Source organism: Haemorhous mexicanus, chromosome 3, assembly GCF_027477595.1.
Source record: "Haemorhous mexicanus isolate bHaeMex1 chromosome 3, bHaeMex1.pri, whole genome shotgun sequence".
NCBI classification, from domain to species: domain Eukaryota; kingdom Metazoa; phylum Chordata; class Aves; order Passeriformes; family Fringillidae; genus Haemorhous; species Haemorhous mexicanus.
Window position 1 is genome coordinate 38,689,928 of NC_082343.1, and position 24,410 is coordinate 38,714,337.

At 54.7% G+C, this 24,410-nt stretch overlaps 2 protein-coding genes across 4 annotated transcripts; both read left to right on the plus strand.

Annotated features, from left to right (window-relative positions):
* The first annotated feature begins 814 nt into the window (after positions 1–814).
* Positions 815–15,415, plus strand: NFKBIE (NFKB inhibitor epsilon). The gene is made up of 6 exons (XM_059841400.1): positions 815–1,289; positions 11,542–11,644; positions 12,490–12,721; positions 12,880–12,968; positions 13,249–13,497; positions 13,819–15,415. The coding sequence occupies exons 1-6, from the start codon at positions 946–948 to the stop codon at positions 13,882–13,884; spliced, it is 1,083 nt and encodes a 360-aa protein (XP_059697383.1). The 5' UTR covers positions 815–945; the 3' UTR covers positions 13,885–15,415.
* An 847-nt stretch (positions 15,416–16,262) lies between these two features.
* Positions 16,263–23,605, plus strand: SLC35B2 (solute carrier family 35 member B2). 3 transcript variants are annotated; one of them, XM_059841397.1, is made up of 4 exons: positions 16,263–16,375; positions 18,998–19,191; positions 19,420–19,580; positions 21,500–23,605. In XM_059841397.1, exons 1-4 carry the CDS (start codon positions 16,341–16,343, stop codon positions 22,436–22,438), a joined length of 1,329 nt encoding a protein of 442 aa, XP_059697380.1. In that variant the 5' UTR covers positions 16,263–16,340; the 3' UTR covers positions 22,439–23,605. The 3 variants fall into 3 exon arrangements, with proteins under 3 accessions (XP_059697380.1, XP_059697381.1, XP_059697382.1); XM_059841398.1 differs by lacking the exon at positions 18,998–19,191 and having other exon boundaries at positions 16,307–16,375; XM_059841399.1 differs by lacking the exons at positions 16,263–16,375; positions 19,420–19,580 and having other exon boundaries at positions 19,111–19,191.
* The last annotated feature ends 805 nt before the right edge of the window (positions 23,606–24,410 follow it).

Below are 24,410 nucleotides of genomic sequence, written 5' to 3' on the forward strand. Positions count from 1 at the left end.
AATTACATTACATGTAATTACATTACATCTATGCAGATCCATAGGAGTTTTGGCATTGGGAAGAGAGCACTGAAATGCAGTTTGGTCAATCATTCACAGGCACTTGAGCTGGGCCTTCATTCGACCTTCTATTTTCAGCTTTGATCTCCATGTCTTGGCTGCTCTTGTGTGAGCCCTGGTAGCTACTCTGGGCTTTGAAAGCATTTCTGTTTGTAACACAGAGCGGTGGTGAGAAGCAGCTGGACCAAGAGGCTTGTGCAGGCAGCTACAGGGACGTCCTGGCTTTCCCTGTAAAGGCAGAAGAGATGAGAAGGGGTCTCAGTGGGTGGAACAGTTTAATGTGCACACACAGGAAGAGCAAACGCCTGGTTTGCACCTCTGCTACAAGTGACATCCACCATATTGTTTCCCACGGAGCCTGTGGCTTCACTCAGCACCTGCACAGGCTGCAGTATCTTCACCCACACACCGCCTGCTTGGAAAAGGTCCCGCTCCCTGCCCTGGCAGACCTGCCCGCTATTTAAAGAACCCAAACCAGCCGGGCAGGGGGAGGCAGGCCCAGGACAGACCGGCGTGCACCGCCCGGCCCAGGGAAGCGCAGCGCTGCCCTCTCCCTGCCCTGCGCACTCCGAATGCCGGCCCCCGCTGCCGTGGCCACCGTCTTTCCTCTCTCCCGGTGCTCGTGCGCTCCCCCAGCCGAAGAGGGCGGGGAGAAGCAGTCCCTGGCTGTGCCGGGGCGGGGCGGCGGCGGGGGAATCCCGGGCAGGCGGGCCGGGCGCGGCTGAGTCAGTGCGGGCAGGGGCAGGAGGAGGCGGCGGAGGCGGAGCCGGGGCGCCTTAGACTCTGCGCCGGCCGCCGCTCTCTGGCTTTCCGGCCATGAGCCCCCCGGCAGCGGGGCCGGGAGCGGGACCCGGGCCGGCGCGGGCGGACGGCGGGCGCTGAGCCATGTCGCGGGCGGCGGGCGGCGAGTGCCGCAAGGAAGCGGCCGGCTGGGACGGCGAGGACGGGCAGTGCGACTCGGGCATCGAGTCGCTGCGCTCGCTGCCGGGCGGCAGGGAGACCCCCGCCGCGCCCGAGGGCCCCCCTGCCGCCCCCGAGGAGACCCTCGCCGAGGCCGCCGCCGCCGAAGAGCGGCTGGATTCCAGCTACGGCTCCGGCGCCCTGCCCGAGGCTCTGCCCGGGCTGCCGGGGGCTCCGGGGGGCCGCCCCGAGGAGCCGCCGCCCCGGCCCGAGGGGCTCAGCCGGCAGCAGCTGGAGGCCCTCACCTACCTTTCGGAGGACGGAGACACGTGAGTGACCCCCGGGGAGCTGCGAGCCATTGCCTCCCCGAGCCCCGGGCTGCTCCCCTGGCAGCGGCGGGGAGCCGGTGCCTAGAGATAAGCCAGGCTGTGTTTGTCGCGGTCTCCAGCCCTCCCCTGAGGAGCATCCGCTCAGCCGTGTTGTTAAGGTCTCCCCAGGCCCCTGTCCTAAGAGCCTCCCGCCTTGCCTTGGTGTGCGTGGATGCTTGGCATCCTGGTTTGGGTGGGTGATCCCTCTCACCCGCCTGAGGCATCTGAGCCAGGTCCAGCGGAGTGAGCAGGAGGAGAAGCACCCCAGACTACTTGGCACAGAATGGACCCACCGTAGGAAGCCCACCTCCACTCGCCGTGGAGCTGCTAGCAACTAGAAGAAAGGGGAGAGCAAATCGAGCCTCCTCCACTGTCTCTTCCCCAGAGAATGCAACGTTTCCTCCACAATGGGGAAGGCTTGGCTGCCTGAGATGGCACGTAAGCAAGTCCTGAAACAAGATTAGCCGTGCAGGGCAAGACCTTGTGATGGTTGTGTTAGACGCTGCTCAACCGAGCAACCTAAGAACTGTTTGTTCTCAGGTGGGAATTGCCTTGCTTTGCCAGCTTTACCACAGAGCCACGGCTTTTGGCAGAGTTGTGACGCACACCCGACGTGGGGCTGCCCTCCTGATCTTCTGTGACAGAGACAAGTGTTTCTCTTAAGGAGAGGGGCTTCTCACATCCGTAATGCCCTCTCAAGGGCAGAGGCATCACACCAGAGTTATTTGGTTTGGCTTCTGGTAATTACCTTCGGCTAATCACAGCATTTTTTCCTGTGTTACATTCCCTCGATGGAAGGTTTTCATCATGAGTGTACACACAGAGCGTGAGCAAAGTGTTCTCACAGCTGAGGGCGAAGCTTTGCCCCAAAACCAGGCTAGAGTTTTATACTGAGTAATGGTGCAAGAGGAAGAGAAACTTAGAGGCAGTGACATGATCAAGCAGTAGCGAGAGCAGCAAGAAAGCTCTGTCCTTGCCTGGCCGAACGCATCTGGATTGAAGCTGAAGATGAGCTGGGAGACAGCCTGAGTGTTTACTTCCCTGTTAGGAAGGAATCTGTGCATCTGCTAATTAGTTCATTGATGCTGACTCTGGGATCTGTTCTGAGGATTGGCTGGAAGTCTCATGGCAAGCAAAGTTACACTAAACCCAGCCTCCCACACTCCCCAGACAGGCTTTCTAGTCCTGCCCTATCTACAGGCTGGTTCTGTGGCTCCTCAGAATGGAGGAGCTTTGCCAGTTTTCCCAGCTGTAATGCTAGAGCCGAGGTGCCCATGGAGAGAGCCAGGCATCTTTTAATCAGAGGTGTGGAAGTAACACTTCCCCCCAGGTTTGTCTGTCATGGTGTGCCCAGGGCTCCTTGCTTACTGATTTATTAGTGAGCCCCATAGATGCAGCTGCTTGGAGATGCTTTTAGTGCTTGAGGCTGTCTTGTTTGGTGCTTGAAGCCCTTTGCCTGTCAGACTTTCTTGGAGAGACCTAATGCAAACATCTTATTAACCAGGAAAACATTAATCAGTGGTGTCTTGGTTACTGTAGGCAGGAGAGGCTCTCAGAGGTTGCCTTTGCTCTTCTGTTTTCTCTCACTCACAGTGCATTTCAGAACAGGAAATCTCTTAAGACTGAGGGAGGGAGCTGTAGGTCTGCTGGTTGTACAGCTCTGGGCTCATCATGTCCACACAGGAGACAGGCTTTCCTGGGATCTACTCCCACTGCTGGGAAAAAACACTATTCTTGTGGTTAGAGTGGTGAGGCTGTGGATTTGTGCCTCTGCTATTCTTGTCTCTCCTCCTGACCCTGCGGCAGAGGTAGGTGGCATTTATATTTAGAAGTGCTGAACATCCACCACTCAGGTCGATGCAGATGGGGAGTGTGAGCACCCAGGAACTCACTGAGCTGCCACCGGTTTTGTATGTGCAAACAAGTCAGGGCTGATAGTAATGCTAAAGTCTATGGTGCAATTGCTCATCCAGTGACACAAGGTCCCCAGAGAAAAGGGATCAGATGGCCACAGGCTACATCCATTTCATCCGGCCAGACAAACCCATCTTCATTTCTTCTTTTCATCTCTGTCAGCAGCATATTTCCCTGTGTGCCTTTTTAAAATGTCTGCCACAAAACACCTCCAGGCAGAGAATTAAAATCATACTATCATTATATTTCAGAAGACTTGGGCAACTACACTTTCCTGTAATTGTAATTTTGAAAATACAAAAAGTCCAGGGGTTTTGCCTAAATAGTTCCCGTTTCCCCAGATGCCCTGGCTGGTACTGAGCTGAGAGGAGCACTGGGCTTGAACAGAGGGAGCTGGCAAAAGTCTTGGCTGTACATCTAACAAAAATCTTCACTGTCCATAGCTCCCTCAGACTTACCTACCTGTGCCATCTCAAGGTGTGCCTGTGTTTGTCAGCCTGGCACTTGTGGGGTAAAAACAGGAGGTGGAGGCAGAGGTGAAGTGCAATGCTTGGGTGGTTGGAGTGTCAGCAGGATCCTCCTTGGATACCTCCCTGCCTGCCTCCGCAGCAGAAGAGTGTCAGAGCAGGCAGGATGAAGCAATGGGACTAAAACTGTCTCTCCTTGTGCCCAAAGTTAGAAGGAGTCTCACTTTGGCAGGAAGGAAATTGGCTAACAGGAAGGATGGGGGTATAATGGCCAGTGAAATGCGTGGGTGCTGTCTTCCAAGAATTATTTGCCCAAATGTCATCCTCTCCATGGCTCCCTTGTGCCACTGGCAGCCCCTCTGCCTCAGGGAAGTCAGAGCTGCAGTAATAAGGCACCTTAGTTCCCAAGAGAGTGTGGCTCAGCTGTGAGGGCAGGAGAAGTCAAGCATGAGGAGTGGGGTGGCAAGCAGAAGATGGTGAGTGCACTTTGGGCAGTGATCTGTATCCTGCTTATTGTGTGGGCAGGTAGAGAACAAACCCTGTGCACTCAAACTCAAATGGTCTCCAAGCATCCATCTTTTCCTTGTGACCAACAGCTCCAAATATCTGTCTCTTCCATGTAAACAAACTCCTTTTCTGCTGACTTGGGTCCTGATGGGACTGCTCTGTGTGGAAGTGAAGAGGGGCTTTCCAGCTCTGGGCCTGGCTGCCTCTGAGGGGACTGCAGGCAGATTTATTGTTGTGCCCAGCCTCCAGACCACCTCAGCCTTTGTGAGGATTCACTGAGGAATCCCCATCCTTCTCAACCTCACCTGGCAGATGCACTATTCCACCATCCTGGGAAAAGGATGAGTGTGGGTCCAGCTCCTTAGAGGTGAAATGGAGTGTGAAGGGATCACCTGATATTGTTCCAGCACAAGAGAAAACCTCCCCATTTCCTTGGGCTGGTGTCAGCCTTTGACAATTCTGGAGAGGCAGAGGTGATTTATGAGAGTGTGAAGTTAAGCACAGTTTCCTCTCTCCGGGACTGTATAGTCTATCTTAAACTTAAAAACATGTTTTCCTTCCTGCCCATGCTGGTCCTTGGGCCACGCACGACTTTCTGCCGTTGTACCTGATGTCGTGGTGATGGAGAGGCTGGGGGCAGTGCCTCTGCAGAAGAGTGACTGTCTTCTTCTGCATGGGGCTCTGTATGCAAAGCAGTGCAGCACCTCTGCAGGGATGAAAGTTGAGGGACCCCAGCTCGATCACAGAAGGAAGACCTAGGCCTCCTTCAGATGGAAAATGGGACTGCGTGGTTTTGGTTGGGTGTCTGTTTCAGGGAGGGAGGGGAGCAGAGGAAGCCTGACTTCCTCCTTCCACCAGAGACAAGTGGTGCCCCATCTGCTGATAAGAAATCACGTGCCTGTGACTCGTGGGCTGAAATGCCTTAACAAGGGCTTGGGGACAGTTAATCGAGTAAAATCAGGGCCCCATGGGAGCTGATGTTCTGAACTCCTCACATGATGGTATTGAAGGGGCCTCCTTTGCCTGCACGGGCTGTCTCTGAGAATGAGGCTCATCTTCAAGGGGCCAAGAGCCACTTCTAACCATTCATTGGCATGTGCCAATCATAACCCTCTCCAGCCATGTGGTCTTGGGCTGGAGATCTCCCCTGAGCAGAGGAATAGAGGTTGTCCCCATTCATGTTGTCTACTCCAGTTTGGCTGCTTTCTCACTGCTTGCCCTGCTGTACAAGGGTGTTGCTGAACCCCGTGGACCTGGGGGAGTGCTCAGCAAAGATAAAAGAAAGGGAAGGAAGGAAGAAAAAAGGAACAGAGGACTGGAGAGACTCAGTTTTAGCAGAAGGATTAAAGAAGTCAGATGCAGGAGCGCACCTTGTTGCTGGTCAGGCTGGGAATCCCCCTGCTTTGCTGGGCTGTTGCCAGCTGTCCAGCAGTGGGATGGCCATAGTTAATGGAAAGTGGAGATGCTCTTGGTTTTACCAGAGGCTCTTCAGAAACCTTGCTTGACTGCCAAGATTCAAGTCCATCCCAAGTGATTCCCTAACATGCTGCCAATTGAGGGGCATCAGAGAAAGTGAGTCCTAACATGGGTCTGCCAGGAGGGAGATTTTCCTGTGTCCAGCTCCCTGTCCCTGAACTCTCAGCTCTTCTTCTGTGTGTGTTCGGGAGTTTGATAAACAGGAGAGCTTGGTGTCTCTCTAAGCAAGGCCAGGCAGCTCTGCACAAGTTGCTTTGGAATGCCCCTGAAGTTTCTGGCTGTTGCAGGGGTCACACACATACAGCCTTGGCATAAAGTGGGTAAGTCCTGGCAGCCTTCTGGGATCCTGCATGCTAGAGGTTTTTTCCCTGTTTGGATGACTTCAGCTTGGCCTAGAGGAAGTTTCTTCAAACTTTCCACCTGTCTAGGTTTGCCTTGGAGCTGGGGACACACACAGGGAACTTCAGCACAGAGGAAGGGAAAGAATGGCTGGAAATTTCCGTGTCCTGGGATGCAGAAGCCTGGCTGTAACAGATCAGCCAAGGTGCAGAGAGCTTTAGGTCCTTGGACTCTGCAGGTGGGCTTGACTGCTGCTGGGACAGGGTTGAGCTCAGCTAATTAAACACAAAATAACTAATTTTTTATTGGCTTGGGTCTGGGTTTTTTTAGTGTAATGTGAAAAAATGAGTAGTCAGACATGAGTGTGTAGGAAGCGCTTGGGGGCTCTGAGCTGTGAGAGTGGTTGCTGCGTGCCTATCAATGGGCTGTGTGGGATGCTCTCTGTGTCACAGAGTTGGGAAGCCCCTCTGACTGGGGCAGTTCCAGAGCTGAAGGGCGGCCCTGAGGCATCTTAGACCCATGTCTCGTGCCTCATTAAAAGAAAATCCCGAGACAGTGAGGATATTTGTGGGGTTGTAAATGATTGCTAGGGTGTGTTGTACAGGCCCTGGCAAAGTCCAGGCGCTGTCCTCTTGTTACAAGAGGCTCTTCTGACCTCAAGATATCTCTTTGTGTACAGAAACTGTAGAATGTATTTGCCTCCCAAGGAGTCAGGTGTGAGTTCGTTCTGTTTGAAACGGACTGTCCACAGTCAATGGACTTTTTGGGATGTTTGCTGCTTTTATTGAAGCTGTTCATCATGCTTCTCTGATGGTGACTGGCCCCTGCTTGAGTAGTCTGACCTGTTTTCTGGCTTGGCCCATCTGTGCCTAGATAGTAGTATGGGACATGTTTAGTGCTTCTGCAATCCCAGAACCACCATCTGCTCAGAAATGGAGCAAAATTCTCAAATGTGTGGGCGCAAAATCTAGAGGTTGTAAGGTCAGTGTAACTTCTTGTTCCTACCTCACTGAAAAATGGGGTGCCCACAGCCCTTCTGCCTCTCCTGCCAGTCAGCCTCCAGCTTCTCTTATCCTCAAGCACTCAGACCAGATCCTCTGCAGAACACCCCAGGAAAGGTGAGACTGTCTCCTCTGCTCACCTGTCAGTTCCCACCCCTCACTCTGGCCCCAGGACAGAGGGCTGGGAAGCAGCTGCTGCCCAGATTGGAGGTCAGGAATGTTGAACTCAACGTGACTGAAAGGGCTTTGCATCCCTCTAGCTGCAGCCTCCCTCCAGTCCCATCTCAAACCCCACCTCAACTCAAATTCAAGCTGTGCCCTTCCTAGGGAAGGGGTGATGAAACCTGCAGGGCAGGAACACAGAATATGGAATAAGGCAGCTGAGATCCACTGCTCCCTTGGAGCTGCCAGAGGGCAGCTGGAACAGCTTTATGGAGCAGGGCAGCGTTGCATTGGTATGTGGGGAGGAAGGAAGGGAGCCAGGCTGGGCTGGTTCAGGGCTGCAGGGCAGGATGAGCTGTGCTTGCTAAGCCCGCTGGCAGAGGTTCATGCTGGTGGCTGAGGAAGCGGTTAGCAGTGCAGGTTACAGGGCTGGAACAGGAGAGCAGGGTAAGCGTGGAATTCCCCTGCTCTTTTCCTCCTCCCTTGCTCTCTTTTCTATTGCTGCTGGGCCATTTCCTCCCCTGAACAAGTTTCTCTTGTGTGAATTGTTTGCATGATCTACTGCTGCACTCAGCCAAAACAAGGAGCTGGGAATGAGCTGTTCCTGCTGCAGGCAGGGACCTTATCTAGAGAGGGAAAAAACTTGTCAAAGCAAATTCCATTGAATGCTGGATCCCCTGATTAAGGTGTTTATGGGGTGATATGGTGAAGGGCAAGGCTGCTTTGTGGACAAGGTGTCTTGCTCTACAGAAGGGGGGATCTGCATGGTCAGCTCCTTTTCTAGAGAGATGGAAAAGGATAGCCAGAGAACTGGTGAGAGTTCATCCGTTCTGCTTGTGTGTCAGAGCTGGGTGTCACCCCTTACCCTGTTCTCCTGCCACCAGTCCTCATGTGTGGAAACTTTTCTTACTGGACACTTAAGGTCACTCAGAAGTTGGAGATGGACAGTGCTGTGGAAATGGATGCCTTCCTGTGCCTAAGCTAGGATCACTTTGGGCATGGCATGTTCATTCCCTGGGATATCCCCAGGGATAGCCCCAACCTCTCTGCTCCAGGGTTGTTATCTCTCTGATGATGGGTAGATCACTTTGTGCCGGGGATGTCCTGTGCCTTTGTGACTCAGTGTTGAGCCCTCTTATGCCAGGACAGAGCTGGTGAGCAAGTGGAAAAGCTGAGAATGAGCCCAGCAGTCTGTGCTCCTGCTGTGTTTCCCTTGCTCACAGCTCCTCCATCCCGTGCCCTTTTCAAAACTCCCTGTTGCCCTTTCTGACAGTTCCTGCTGGACACCCACCCCTGTGGCTGCAGCCAGGAGCACTGCAGCAAGAGCATGGGGAGGGAGGGAGCAGGCAAGTGGAGGAAAACAGAGGAGAGATGTGCAGGCAGCCCTGGATGGGCAAGGATCTAAGTATGGCAGGGCAGAGGGCTTCTTCTGGCAAGGGCACACTGCTGTGGCTGGGCATGGAGAGGTTCTGACAGCGAGTGGGTGTCTCCGTCGTCATGCCCTGGCTCTGGAACACCATGTGCCAGCACACAGCAGCCCATCAGCAGCTGGACCACGCGGCTGCTGTGACACAGAGAGAGGTGTGCTTGTAGCCTCGGTGGAAAAAAGTGGAGATTGGCACGATGCCTGCACCTCGGGTCTCCTGGGTGTAAGAGGTTTCCTGAGTTAAGAGACAATCCCAGTTCCTAGCTGGCAGCACTGCCGGTGGCACAGAATGCCTCAGTGCACATGTGCTCACGGTGAGCTCCTCCCAGCCCTCCGGCCTTGGGATGATTCCCCCAAGTAGCGCAGGTTCTTGCAGCCATTTCAGGAAGTTGAGGGCTGATAATGAGGAAAGGCGGGAACGAATGCAGAAATGAAAGCTCAGGAGGAGGATGCATCCGGGTGGAGAAGGAAGGGGGAGGGGGGAAAGCAATCCTTCAAAGCAGGCACATCCCAGCTGGAGGTGAAAGCTGGAGCTCTGGCCAGGGGAACGGTCACCCCCGTTGCCTCTGCAGCATGGATGCCCAAACTAGCTCAGTGTCAGCCCAGCCCCGAGCGGCTCCACTGCCTTGTTGAGCTGCAAAGGCAGCCAAGCCAGAAAAAGTGAGGTGCTGGCAGTGGCAGAGGGCTGCTCGGGGGTTTCCATCTCCCCCGGGTGACCTCCCCACTCGTCCCCACATGACAGTGCAGTGTGGTGTGGGTAGTGACAGAGGGGCCCGGGGGATTCCTGGGGCACCGGGGCTGTCTGCCCTGGGACACAACCATGAGCGCTGCTCTCTCCCCTGGGAGCCCTGCGTGGCTCTGGAAAGCGAAAGCACCAGCGGTTTAAAGTTCAAGCTGAATTGCCGTGGAAAGTCCCTTATTTGAGCAGTCTTAACTCTGCTGTACCTGAACAAGGCAGATCCTGCAGCCTCTTCCCGGACGTGGTGCCTGGGAGCAGGTTTGGAGAAACAGGGGCTGTCCCTGCAAGTGTGCAAAGGACACCAAGCTGAGGTGCTACCACAGGGACTGATGCCAAATCCAGCAGGGAACCTCCCTGATCAGACCATTCCTATGCTAGGTTAGTAAAAGCCTGATATGGGGAGGGCTGTCCTTACAGCTGGTTGCCTTGTTCCTGGGCTGGGCCCCTTGGCTGTGCCTCTGCCTCATGATCCATGGAGGGTGGTCAGACCCTGCCCACGGCCCCTGCTTGCAGCCCCCTCCCCTGCCCTGGGAGTGCTGGCAGTGAGGGGGCACCCCATGCAAGAGGCAAGCAAGTGTGGGTGGCCTCCCCTTCCAGCGGGGATTTCCCTGCTGCAACATAACCTGGGGCTTCCCCGGGGACAAAGCCTCTCATGTTGGGCACAGCCTGTCCCTGGCAGCAGGTGGAGAGGAACTGGCCTTTAGAAACTGGAAAGTCCACTTTGCCTCCAAAATCAGGTTTCAGCTGAAGATGCTTGGGGTCCCAGATGCTGGCTTGATCTTCAAGCAGGACTTGGGAGGAGGTCAGTAAAAGACATTCTTGGGGACTGGCCTCTGAGCTTCTCAGCACATTCATGTCCCAGTGCAACTGGCAAAAAGACAGCCCCAGCCCCACTTCTTGTCTGCAGTTCTTTAGGGTCAGGTGTTTTTCTCCTGCCTGTGGAGGGATGCTCTCTATGCCCCACATTGCAGGTGGCATCCCAGAGCTGGACTGTCTAGAGAGTGGGGTGTCTTGCTAGGGCTGGCACAGCTTTCACCCTCCATCTCTTGGCCCTGTCAGTCTCCATCAAAGCAGCATGGGTGGCAGAGCCCAGCGTTCAGTTTGGAGCTGGTTCCTTCCAGAGACAGAGGCCACCCAGGGCCTCTAGTGCAGTGGTGAGGGTCAGGAGGCTGAGCTCATGCCTGCCCTGCTGTGCAGAGCGGGAGATGCTGCCTGCTGACCACGGTGGCCAGGTTTGGCCTGTGGGGGCTGCCCTGTGGGAGGATGGGCCCTTCAGTGCAGGGGACCTGGGAGACAGGAGGTTGGCAGGGGAGACTGGAAATTCCCTCTCAGCGCTGCCTCTGTTCTGCTCTCGCTTCTCTTCTGACTGTGCAGGGGCTGTCTGGAAATTAGACCTGTCCTTGGGCTGGGGGACTCGGGTGCCTGGCCACCCTAGTGGGGACTGCAGTCCTGAGGACCAGAGCTCCCTGCTTGCCACCAGGCTTGGACAGCTGCATCTCTAGTGTCCCTCTGTGCTGGCGGGCTGCGTGCCAGCCCTGCCATGACAGCGCTGAAAGGGAAGGATGTGGGGAAGAGAAGAGGAAATCAGTGTGAGGCCGGCAGATTGCCTGGCATGGGGACTGTGCCATGCAGGTGATCTTGGACCAGCCCTGGGCTCCTGCCCAGCTTTGACTGTTTGCCTTTGTGGAGGGGAAAGCAGAAGTACAGTGTGCAGCTGGCAGTAGGGAACTGGAATTCCCCGGGTAGCTGCCAGAGCCCAGACCTCTCTCCACAGCCACCAAACCTGGCTCCTGGACTCTGGGAAAGACCTCCCAGGCTCTTTGGACCTACACCAAAGGCCTGGAGGCCTGGCTTTGGGCAGTGCTAGATTGAAACCCTACACATGTGAGATCTGAGGGAGGACCCTGTGTTGCTTAGCAGGGACAGGAGGGTCTGTTCCCCATGGGGATCAGAGTGAAGGACTGCCATGTGGAGCCTCAGACCATGTTCCTGCCTTGGCCTTCTGCTGAGCTTCCCCAGGGAGAGGGCAAGATGGAGAACCTCCAAGCTGGAGGAGAGGAGACTGGAGGAAGCAGGAAGATTATTCCTTCATACAGCAGGGAAGGATCTCTGCTCCCATGCATGGCACTTGGGACTTATTTTCCTTTTTTTTTTCTCTCCTGTCACCATTAACCCTCTGTAGGTTGGTTCATCTGGCCATTATCCACTGTGTCCCAGCTGTAGCACTCTGCTGCATCGCTCAGCTACCCAGGGAGGTGCTGGAGATCCAAAATGATCTTTTCCAGGTATGCTGTTGTGATAGGCAGAAGACGGGTGAAGAGAAATGCCATAGGCTGTTCCATCTGCCCCTTCCCCAGGAGCCCACACCTGCTTCCCTAGAGCATGGTGAAGGTCCTGTGTGTGCAGCCTCTTTGCAGGGAGGGGAATAAGGGAGGTGGAGATACCCTGAGAGAGGTGTGACAGCTCCCAGCACTGCGGGGTGAAGAGCTTCTTTGCACAGCCCCAGGACATTGCAGACAGCCATGGAAGAGGCATGGCTTGAATGTGGCAGGGCAGATAACTTGGGAGAATGAGATGTCTCCATGGGTGATCTGTGAGCTGAGGTGCAAGGTAACAGCAAGCCGTGTGACCCCTGCAGTATCAGCCACATGTAATGCCACCACATGGATGGGGATGTCCTGTGTGGCAGTCAGCTCTTGCTGCCAGGCTAGCTCCTGGAGACTGGTGGGGCTCATCACACGTGGTGTCCTACAGGGCATCCTCCCCTGTGGCAACAGCTCTCTGGCCACAGAGAGAAAACATAGCTTTCCCAGGCATCGTTCTGGGAAAGGATCTGAGAAGATCAGAGAAAAGAATGAGAATTCTTAACTTACTACACTGAGTATTGTGAACATGTAGAACGTGTTACGGAGATTTGTTTACCAAAGGGTAGTTTCTTAATTAACCAATAGTGATAGTATTTTAATTAGAGGACCAGTTAGGTCCAGCTACATCATAACTGTCTATAATAAAGTATGGGTTTCTTAATAAAAAAAATAATTCAACCTTCTATAAATCATGAAGTTTATATCTTATTACCCAGCTGGAGACCCCTTGGGTGACATCTCTTCCCTCTCTAATTTTTTTCCAGACCCCGCTCCACCTCGCTGTGTACCTGGAGCAGCCCAGCGTGATCCAGGCGTTGATCCACAAGGGAGTGAACCCCGGGCTGCAGGACCGTAATGGCAACACCCCGCTGCACTTGGCCTGTGAGCAGCAGCACCTGCAGTGCGCCCAGCAGCTGCTGGAGGGGCCAGCCACACCGGATGGCACGGCTCAGCCCCGTGGGCACCACCAGGACCTGCAGCTCCAGAACTGGCAAGGTGAGACCTGGGGGTAGCACAGTGGCAGAGCTGGTGGCCAGATTAGGGCAGAGGCCATGAGATGTGAATGCAGGGATCCAGGAGCACAGCAGAATGGGATTGTTGTGCCCCAGGGTGGTCTGGGCTGACTGTGGCTCTCTTCTGCCTCCCCATCACAGGCTTGGCCTGTCTGCACATCAGTACCTTGAAAGGGAACATCCCAATGATGTCTCTGCTGCTGGAGAGCGGCGCCAATATTGATGTTCGGGTAAGACTGGGCATGGTGTGATGTTTTGTAAAGGCTGGGGATGGTGGGTCTCTCCTTTGGGGCGCTCCCTTCAGCCCTGGGGCAGGCACTGCTGTGAGGCTTGGGAGCACTGAATTTTGAGGGAGCAGAGAATAAAGGTCCTTGAGAGGTTGTTGGGTACTGTGACAGCAATCAGGGTGGGGACTGTCCTCTGCACCCAGTCAAGGGGGTGTGGGTGGGTGCTGCAGGGCCCATCTGAGGGAACCCCCCCAGCCACACCCTCGTGATCTATGGGTTGCAGGAGGGCACGAGCGGGAAGACGCCATTGCACCTGGCTGTGGAGTGCCACAACCGCAGGGCTGTGCAGTTCCTGCTGCGCCATGGGGCGTACGTGGATGCCCAGATGTACAACGGGTGCACTCCGCTCCACCTGGCCGTGGGCCGCAAGGATGCTGCCATCGCTGCCATCCTCTCACACTCTGGGGCTGACACCCTGCTGAGGAACATGGAGAATGAGACAGCTCAGGACCTGGCTGATGGCAACGATGATGTGAGTCTCTGTGGAGGGAAGCCTGTGGCTCTGCAAGTATGTCAGGGAGTGCAGGAGTTGGATGATTTGAGGGACCCTTCTAGGAGGAGTTTCTAGCTGTTCCTATCCTTCCCTATATGTTGTAAGCATTGGCTCTGCGATGCGTGGGATAACTGCCTTTTGCCTCGAGCCCTAGGAAAAGCCTAGACAGGGCTTCTTGGCACTTCCCTGGGGACGTGGGAGGCTGGAGGACTGGGTGGGGGGGAAGATTTGGGCCCCTACCCCAGCTTGATGGAGACACAGCCCTGGATGCTTACATGTCCATACCCTTGGTCTTTGCAGCTTCTTGCCTTGCTGCCCTTCGATGACCTGAAGATCTCAGGGAAGCCTGTTGTGTGCTCTGAATGAGCAGATGGACTCCTTTGGCCCTTCGGGCTGCCTCCTTCCTCTGTGCTGCTGCCCTGCTGCCCACTAGGATGTTGCCTGCCTGCAGTTCAGTGGGAGCAGAAACACTTTGGGAGACTTATCCCACTGCTCCTCCCCTCTTTGGAAGAGTTTTGTTTGCCTCAGGCTGCCTTCCCAGATGGAAGAAGGTGGCATTATGAGCACTACACAGGGGAGGCTTTTCTTTTATAATCTGTGCACTGCAGCAGGACTGAATTTCCCCTCCCTGCTGTGGGTCTGACTTGTGGGGATCTCCAGCGCACACAGGGAAGGAGCAGGAGAGGACTCATTTTCACACTGTGGGCAGGACAGAGCATCGACTGGCACCCCATCAGAATAAGTGTGGGGTGAGGAGAGTCAACACTCACTCTAATAAATGTTTGTTGTTGCTGTGGGCACCAGAGGCCTCATGTGATGGAACCCACCCCACACTGCACAGTGTCAGGGGGCTGTGCATCACTGCGGGGGCTTGGGGACCTGAGGGCTACAGGGCTTTCCCCAGTCTGCCTGCTCCCTCAGTCCTTCACACCGCAGAAGGTGAGTGGGAGCACAGGGCCTTCCCCTCTTGAAGAGCCTCTCTAGTGCTCAGGGCCGAGGCTGGGGATCCCAGCAAGGTGCTCTATTGCCATGCTGTCTTGCTGAACATCTGGCTGCAGGGCTGAAGAAAGAGCATAGGAGATGTTGAAGACCAGGTTGTGGATCCCTGCTTCTGCCATTGTGCCTGATACCTTGCTGCTTTACTGTGCTGTCGTTTCCTCTGTCACAGAGGACAGGAAGATCCTGCCCCCTCTCCTGCCTAGGAACAGGGTAAAAAAACTTAGGGTATAAGTCTTCCCTGGGTTTTAGATCCTCCCAGGCTGAAAGTGGAAGAGGTGGCAGCATTGTCTTCCCATCCCTTCTGTTGTTCAGCTCACCACCCTTCCTTGCCACTTATTTCTTCAGCCAGAGTAGCACATGCAATGCATTAGGAAATCAGCCAAAGGTGCTGTGGGAATGAAGGCACAGATGACTTACCCCATCTCAGCCAGGAAAATTCCTCACTTGTTGCCTGGGAGCAGCTGCTATTGTTTGGGACAAATACTGGATGGTGCAATCGACCGGGATGCTCTAGAGTTAGCTCTTGTCTTCTTCCTCCCTTCTTGTGAGGGAATGCTGCCAGGAAAGCAACATTAGGGACCCCCCAGACCTCTGGACCTTGCCTGGTTTCCTCAGCAGTCCTGGGCTGGATTACTCTGTTTCTTTTGAATCTTTGCCTCTCACCTTCTGGCAGGGCCTCAACCCTGCTGCAAGCCCATGGGGCTGTTTCAAGGACATCTTTCACAAGGTACATGAGGCACTTCCAGGCTGCCCAAAGAAGTGATGACGGATGCTATGGGGCAGTGTGGTATGGTGTGGTCAGGGCTGTAGCTGGGAGCAAAGGGAAAAAGCAGAAACAAGTGATCTGCACTTTTTTGTTTGTTTTGTTATTTTAAAATAAAACTATTTGTTTTAAAAAGGTGTCTTGTAAAACATCAGTGGGTGGCCACATGCTGGCTCCAGCTGGCCCTGCAGCCATGCCTGGGGCTGGGATAGGGGATTCAGAAGCAGGGCTGCAGTGGGTGCCATACTGACTTGCAGCCCCCAGGCAGCACCTGCCCGGAGACCAGCTGTGGCTGTGCCCTGTGCAGGGATGGCAGTTCAGAGGGGGCTAACCTGAGACAGAGGGTAGGGATGGGGCTGGGGGTCAGCTTTGAAAGCTTTTAGCTTAAATCAAGAATAGTATGGCCATCAGGAGTAAGGAAGTCATCGTCCCTCTACATTTGTGAGGCCTCCCATTGTGTCCTGTGCCTGGTTCTGGGCCCCTCGCTTCAAGAGGGTGATGGAGCATGTCTAGAGAAGAGCAAGAGCTGGTGAAGGAAGGGTTTGGAGCAAAAGCCCTATGATGAGCTGCTCAGGCAGCTGGGAGTGTTTAGCCTGGAGAAAAGGAGGCTCAGGGGAACCTTGTCACTCTCTACACCTCCTTGTAAGGAAGGTGTAACCAGGTGGGAATCGGCCTTTTTTCCCAGGCAACCAGTGCCAGGACAAGAGGACATAACCTCAACCTGTACCAGGGGAGATTTAGGTTGGATGGTAGGAGGAATTTCTCTACAGAAAGGGCAATGAGACATTGGAACAGACTGGCCAAGGAAGGTGGTGGATTCGCCTTAGCTGGAGGTGTTTAAGGAAAGATTGGCTGTGGCACTCAGTGCTACGTCTAGCTGAGATGGTGGTGTTCGGTCATCGCTTGGGCTCGATGATCTCAGCTCTCTTCCAGCCCGATTGATCCTGTGCTCCTGTGACCGCGCCCGCCGCGCTCCCTCCGGAGCGGCAGGGGCGCTGTGGGGCGCGGAGCGCGCCCGCCGGGCGGGGTTCCGCCGCCGCGCCGGGAGCGGAGCCGAGGGATGCCGGCCGACACCGGGCCGGGGCCGGACCGCAGGTGGGTAACGAAGCCAGGGCGGGCGCGGAGGGCGGGCCGGCCCGCGGGCGGCAGCCGCCCTGCTCGGCGAGGGCGGGCGAAGGCTGCGCCGCGCTGCCGGCCTGCTCGCTGCGAACGTGGCCGCCGGGCAGGGAGGCGGCGCCGGGGCCACGCTCGTCCCGCACCCGGCCGCTCGCTGCTTCTCCCGCGGGGCCACCGGAGCCTCGGGCAAAGAAGCCCCGGAGCGGCAAGCGTAGGGCTCGCCCCTCCCGGGAGCCCCGCGCCGTGCCCGGGACGGAGGTGCCCCACGGCCGGCGGGGAGCGGCGGGGAGCCCGTGCCTCTGCTCGTGGCCCCTGGGCAGAGGCGGCAGTCCGCCCTGGGGACACAGTGGTAGGCACTCCTGCGACCAGGCTGCGTGCAGGGACAGGGACAGGAACAGGGAGCGGACACGAGATGCCGAGATGTTAGTATGGACTTGTCAGCTCCAGCTCTTGCATTTGACCTCAGCCCTTCCAGGCGCTGCCGGCGCGCTGAAGAGTATCAGGGCTGTAGGCAGGGATCTTTTTCAGAGCCGGGACCCAAATTGTCCATGCCAGGCATAGGGCTGGGTGCCAGCCCGGCTCTGAAGCGGTGCCTTTGAGAGCTGCCCTTGCAGTGCCCAGGGGAGCAGCGGCCGGCTCTGTTGTCTCGGCTCCTGGGCTGCTCCGCAGAATAAGGCTCCTTTCATGCCTCAGCATGTTCCCTGCTCAGCCCCCCCGCTTTCTACCTGTAACACTGGCGTCCCTGTTCCTTCCCAGCCTCGGCAGAGAGGGCAGGAGCTGCTGCACTCAGTCAGCTCTCAGGGCCTGGGAATTGCTAGCGCAGGCATAGAGAGCCATTGTCCCTCCGTCGCCTCCTCTTCACGGTCGCTGTGGGAGAGCGGGGCTGATTCTCCGCCCATGGCAGCGCTGCAGGAGCTGGCGGGGTAACAGCAGGCGCAATCGTGCTGAACGGAGCTTGCAGTCCCTCTCAAGTTGCAAATGTGGCAACAGACCCTGTCATTTATATCCGACTTCTGCAAAAGTGAACGGCGTTTCTGCACCCCACCGTCAGCCACAATTACTTAATACGGACAAACCCAGGAGCACTGAGCCCTGTTTTTGCATCCCACAGCATCTTTACAGCCTGCCGTGGTGCTTCTGCAGGAGGAGAGATTGAGTGGAGGTGTCAGACTGTCTTTTCCAGGGGAGGGGGAAGACAGAGGAGCAGGAAGCAGGCAAAGAAATCCACCCCTAGCCATGTGCACCTCTCCCTGGTCTGGGAATTTCTATGTCTTTTAAGTCACAGAAGGGAGTTTTCTGGGTGAAACAGCCCCAGCTTTGGTCAGGTTATTGAACTCCAAGGGCCTGGCCACAGTGGCTGAGGATTAGAAAAGTCCCTGAGATCTTTCCCAAGAGGTTGATGGGAGTACTTGCTCATGAAATGGCAGGGGATTTTCTTGCCTATAAAGTCCTTAAAGTTTGTCATTTTCAAAGTAAAGTCCCTAAGTTTGTAAATTTCTGAGTTTTGTGTGGAGGCTACTAGAGGTCACAGTTATATGACTCGCTTGTTTCAGGTGGAGGAGGAATTAACATCTCTGTCCTTTTCAGTCACGGAGCTTTTCTGGTGTGTGTTTATGTAGCCAGCTCACAGCGCTCTCACCTGGTCCCCACGGCAACTAGGAGGCTTTTTCAGTTGAGGGAACTGGGGCAGGGATGTAGCATGGACCAGGGAAAAGTTTTACCCTGATGCAGGAATCTGCAGCTTGCTTTGTGAGGGGGGATGCAGGTGGCCTTGGGTGTAGGAAGTTGTTACCTGCTTGCACATTCTATTGAGTACCTGGTGCCCCTGAATATTACAGGTTTGCCTCTGTGAGAGAGAGGACAGTGAAGGGAAGAACTCCTTCAAGGACTATTAAAGCTGTTTTAAAGCTGGTTAGATGACTTCCTACAGCTGCAGCTGAAGAATAGCAGCTATACCTTATTGCATAGTCGTGGTAAAATCTCAACCAGACAGCTGGTAGGAAAGTTCCTTTCCAGCCTTGCTTTCTGGCTGTGTTTTGCCAAGTGGGTGAACCCAAACAGCTGGCAGCCCCAAACCCTGCCTCTCATCCATTCACCTGGTGTAGCTGGAGGGGAAAGCTCTGAACTGTTTGATTCCAGAGGAAGGTTGCTCATTGCCACAGGCTTGAAACATGAGCTTCTAGGTAGGAGTAAATTCTTCTGTTCAATGGCCTTTTCCTTTTCCACTCAAAAGCTGTGCTGAAGTTTAACTTATAAAGGTGAGGTGGGAGGTGCTCCTTACATTTGGAGTAAGAGTATAGTCAAAACCAGATGGTTACAGCAGTGTTCTCTCTAATCCTGGGAATCCAGGGTTCTAAGTCCACATGTTCCAGAGCAACCACCTTTACCAGAAGCAAATATAGATGTCTGGCCTGTGCTTTTCATCTCCAGAGGACTCTTCCTACTCTGTGTGCTGCCAGCATCACTGTTGTCGCTGCAGTGGGTCTGGGTGGCCATGTTACAGGTGATGAGGATCAGGCTGGATGATGGGTGTTACAGGCATGTGGAGTGGAGCTGCGTGTGTACCAGTAGCCCACCACTTGCCTCTTTCTCTCTCTGCAGATTTTGCATTCCCCTCCTGCTGGCCTCCCTCCCTACAATGGCTGCAGGTGAAGAGATCGCCTCTGCCCTGCAGGACTCGTGGGGGGACTTCTGGCTCTTCCGTTTCTTTGTTAATGCTGCTGGCTATGCCAGTATTGTGGTACCAGGCTTCCTCCTCATCCAGTACTTCAAGAGAAGGAACTACTTGGAGACAGGTAGGAGTGGGAGCTTCTCTTCCTCAACCTGCATTGTCAGGCTTGAGCTGCTCACAGAGCTGTGTCCCAGTGCTGTCCAGCTGCTATCCTGAAACAAATTTCTCTGAGGCCCCCGTGCTAGCAGATCTGGAGCCTAGTGAGGAGGGAGGCTTCACCTCTCAAGCTGGTGCAGCATGTGGTGTCCAGGCTTTGGTTAATTATGTCTCCAACTTCTCTTATCCTGTTCAGGCAGAGGCATTTGCTTCCCTGTCATCAAATCATGTGTGTTTGGCTCTGAGGTGAAGTCTATGCATCAGGACGATGGCTCCCTGCCACCCCGAGCAGAGCCCACAGAGTCCTCCACAGCCCGACAGGTCTTCAAGCTGCTCTGCTGTGCTGCTGGTCTACAGGTAAGGGTCCTGTGCATGTGTGGCTGTCCCATTGTGGAAGGAGGAAGTGGCCAGTGGGTTAATGACTGTCAGTTCCTTGGAGACCAAGCATGCAATGCTGTCCTTGATCAAGGCAGGGTTGGAGGATGGGACAGGACAATCCACCTCCAAGAGCTGTGGAGGTCCATTTAACTTTTGTCATTTGGGTTGGAGCATCCTGTCTGTCTGATCACAGTCCTCTAAAGCCTCTGAAAATTCTGTGATTCAGCAGGTTGTTAAGGCTGCTTTTGTTCTGGCTCTGATGTCAGATCAGCACATAGTTTGAGCCTTCTTTTATCCCACGCTCTCCCATGGGTCACTCACTGTCTGGGGCTGATGCATTCTGCCTTGATGGACTGAATTTGAGTACTGGAGAGAAAATACTTAATTCAGCTACAGATAAACAGGAATTTAAAATCTTAGATTCCCCAAGTCTCAGCCACCACCTGAGCATCATGAGGAAGGGCAACCTTTTTGATCTATGAGGACAAAAAATAGCAGTGTGGGCAGTGAGATAGAAAAATCCAGGTGTCCTGCAGCCAGGTGTTGTAGTGTGTTTTTATACTTTGTAATACTTTGAAGTAGTTTGGTTTTTATATCCCCGTAGTTTTCCCAAATAGTTTACCCCAGACTGTACCACCTTCCCTTTACCTATGGAATTCCTCTCCATTGATGAGATCATCCCCAAATCCCCACCCTGGCTCTCTGTCAATCACTCAGCATCCCATCCCCTTCATCTAGAAGCTTCGGTTCAAGACGTCGAGTGATTAGCCAGAGGCCAGGGGTCAGCCCCCCAAGACCTGTTTTATACGCTGTCCTAAGTGTCTATCCCTTAGTGCCCATACCTTTGGGTCATTTATTGGTTGGTAAAATGTTATCTACTTTTGGTTCCTCCTCCCTTTAAATGTAACCTTGGCACAACTCCGGGGGCTCTCGGCAGGAGGCTCCCTGAGTTGCAGGAGCTCCCCAGAGCTCCTGAATAAAACCTTGGATGAACCCCTGCTAAGAGTCGGCCCCTTTCTTCCACTGATGTCTCTAGTGTCTCCTCTGCTGCTAAGGCGACTGGCCTAGCTGCCCTCCGCACCCTCGGGGCACGAGAAAGTGTCTCCCCGCAGTCGGCTGTGTCGGGGTTGCTCCCCTGGTGTCTGCCGACTCAGGCCTGGCCGAGGGTTCCTGAGAAGGCTCCCAGAGGGACAGAGACAGCCAGGAAACAACTCACTCTCTGGCTTACTCCCCCAGCCTATTCAGACATGCTGTGGGCCACCAAATTCTTCCATCTCTCTGTGTCTTACTTTCTTGGGAGATGTGTGATGAGAGGAAGTTTGTTACTTCTGTGAGGGGCTTGGTGTTGTTGCACCAAAAGTAGTGGAGATGACAGCCAGGACAGTGATCACCCCTCATGGACAATTTTGTCTGCTGGTTTTGAAACTAGAATTGATTTGGATGTAAAAACCAGGCCTAGGGAGCTGGAAGTGAAAAGCTATGCAGAGGCCACTGGGAAAACTGCCAGGACCTGCCGCAGGGAGCTGGCACCAAAACCGCAGCTGTGTATCAGTAATGTTCCCTGATGCGGTCAGTCTGGTTCCACAGGCTTAAAGTAGCTCAAAGCTAACTGCTTGCTCTCACCAGGATGTTTGCATTGCGGGCTTTTGTCCCCTGTCTGCTGAGCAGGTGTGCTTTGGAACAGGATGTTCCTGGTTGTAACCACATGGGACAGCAGGTTCCCTCTGATGGGCGGAGTGGAGGGTGGTCCCGTCTACCAGTGTCTCAGGGAAGCATTGCCATGCAGAGGGTGAGCAACACTGGGGAAAGCAAGGATCTCCTGGGGTCTGTTCTTCCTGTTGTTGCTGGCAACTGCTTTTGTGGGTCCTGACTCTCGCTGTGCTCCTGCTGCTTTGCAGGCTTCCTACCTCACATGGGGTGTCCTCCAGGAGCGTGTGATGACGAGAACGTATGGTGCCACTGAAACAGATCCTGGAGAGAAGTTCAAGGATTCCCAGTTCCTTGTGTTCATGAACCGCATCCTGGCCTTCACAGTGGCTGGTCTGTACTGCGCCCTGACCAAGCAGCCACGCCATGGGGCTCCTATGTACAAATACTCCTTTGCCTCCCTTTCCAACATCCTCAGCAGCTGGTGTCAGTATGAGGCACTCAAATACATCAGCTTCCCCACCCAAGTGCTGGCCAAGGCCTCCAAAGTGATCCCAGTGATGATGATGGGCAAACTGGTGTCGCGCAAGAGCTATGAGTACTGGGAGTACCTGACTGCTGCCCTCATCTCCGTGGGGGTCAGCATGTTCCTGCTCTCCAGCGCTCCTAACAGGACGGTGTCCACTGTCACCACTTTCTCTGGCATAGTGCTCCTGGCTGGCTACATAATCTTCGACAGCTTCACCTCCAACTGGCAGGACGCTCTCTTCACCTACAAGATGTCTCCCGTGCAGATGATGTTTGGTGTCAACGTCTTCTCCTGCCTTTTCACCGTGGGCTCGCTCTTGGAGCAGGGTGCCTTGCTGGAGTCGCTGCGCTTCATGGCCCGCCACTCAGAGTTCACCGCCCACGCCGTGCTGCTCTCCGTGTGCTCTGCCTGTGGCCAGCTCTTCATCTTCTACACCATCAACCAGTTCGGGGCAGCTGTCTTCACCATTATCATGACACTGCGACAGGCCTTTGCCATCCTCCTCTCCTGCCTCATCTACGGGCACACTGTTACTGTTGTGGGTGGGCTGGGCATAGCCGTTGTCTTCATGGCCCTGTTCCTCCGTGTCTACGCCCGCAGCCGCATGAAGAAGCGCAGTAAGAAGCTCCCGCCGGGTGAGACCCCGGTTCAAAAGGTCTAAGGAAGCTGAGGCCATGGCATTTAAGCCATGCCTGCTGTCCTGCCTTCACTTGAAGGCATTTGCTGGATTTCTCAGAACCAACTGAGAAGAGTGGGGTATGGATAGGCAGGACCAGTGACTCAGTTTTCCACCTGCTTTTCCTGGGAAAGGGGCTGGAACAAGCCCAGGAAACGCTCTGGGCTGACGCAGCTCCAAACCTTTCCATTTGCCTTAATCGGTCAAAGACTTACAGCCAAGGCACAGGCCTGGGGACACACCAGCACGGGGCTGCTGGTATTCCTGCCCCACCTCTGTCTTGTGGCTTCTCCCCCAAAGTCACTGAAGAACAAGGGAACTCTTCCCTGGCACAGTCTTGCCTCTGGCTAATGCTCCTCCATTTCTGTTAGTACTGCAGAGCTTGGCAGGAGGAAAGGGCAAGCAAAACACTAGGTTTCTTTTTGAAATACCTCTGAGTGAGGCAAGTCCCAAGCTGAGCCCATCGAAGGGTGGGGAGTGCTCTTCCTCCATTCCAGGAGGGGCTCTGGGTAGTACAGGCACAGCCAAGGGAAGGACTCCCAGACTGTCCTACCCCAGGCCTGCAATCTGCTCTGGGAGGGCACTGCAGTGAAAGCCAGTACCTCCCACTTTGGTTTTATCGATTCTTTACCCCTGCTCCAGGACACTTTCTTTGCCCCCTCAGCCCAGGATGATTTTTATGCAGTACCTGAGCTGGACAGTTCCCAAGGCTTGCCGAGTCCTTTGAGGTCGCTTTTTGGTTACATCTGCTGCTGTTACAGGCCAAAGGCTGCACTGCCCAGAAGCCCCAGCACCACCTCGGAGTCCCTCAGTGCCATGGTTTCTGGGCTTTGCAGTTGCCATTCAGACAAGCACAAACAAGCCCTCTTTTTCCTGCCACCTGGAGGCACTGGCCCTGGTTTTCCCAGGGGCTGGCCAGAGTCTGTGCCTGGAGGGTTGGGACATGGGGCAGAGCCCGCTTGCGGTGCCTTGTTCCTGCTCCACAGACAGCAGGGGACAGAGCAGTGAAAGCTGTTCTTCCCTACAAGCCTGGGTTTTATCAGTCAATCCTTTTCTCGTCAACATAACCTGACTGACAAACAAGCAGGTTTTGGTACTTTTGCAAGGCAACTGTTTTCTCTTTTTATTTTATTAAATTAAAAATATGCTGCATATAGTGCCATGGGTGTAAATGTGGGGGGGGGGGGGGGGGGGGGGGGGGAGGGTTCGGTTGGTTGGGTTTTTTTTTTTATGATGTACCTGGAAGGAGGGAAGAGATTTCCAACTTTTCCTGTGTCCCTAGTCTCTCTGGGACAGCAGAGTTGTCTTTCCAAATACAGGTGCTTCTCTCTGTCTTTACCAAGGCTGCTATCAACCAGGGTTGCACACCCAACTGGGGAGCACAGCCAGGTTAGGAATGCTGTTTATGCTGGTGGGCAGGTGAAGGAGCCATTAGCATGAGCCTAGTTTGGCTCCTAGGTTCTTTTCATGGTGCAACTTAAGGAATTCCCAGTGGGTGTAGCTACCAAGAGGTGATACAAAGGCCTGCTGAGCACATGGCAACCAGGGCCACCGGTGATGTAGCACTTTATGGGGTGTACTGCAGCAGCCAGAGCTAGGAGAGGCTTGAGGTGTGGAAGGTCCATCCTCCTGGTATGTGTGGGAGGCCTGGTGAAAAACTGTAGGCAAGGATGAGTCTGGGGTCAGAGACAGGACTAGGGCCTAACACAGCTAGGAAAAGGGGACACTCAGGTGAGGGTTACAAGAGAAACAGAGGAGAGTAGGGACAGTAGTGACTTACTTAGCTGAGCCTGGAGGGATACCAGAACTGGTGCTGAGCACAGCTCAGGCTTCAGAGCACTTGGCTCTCCAGCAGTTTTACCAGTGCTCCTTTTCTAGCTCTGAGCTTTTGGAGGTGCCTGTGCAACCTCACAGATTTTCATCCTGCCCTACAAATTGACTCACATGTCTGCACCCA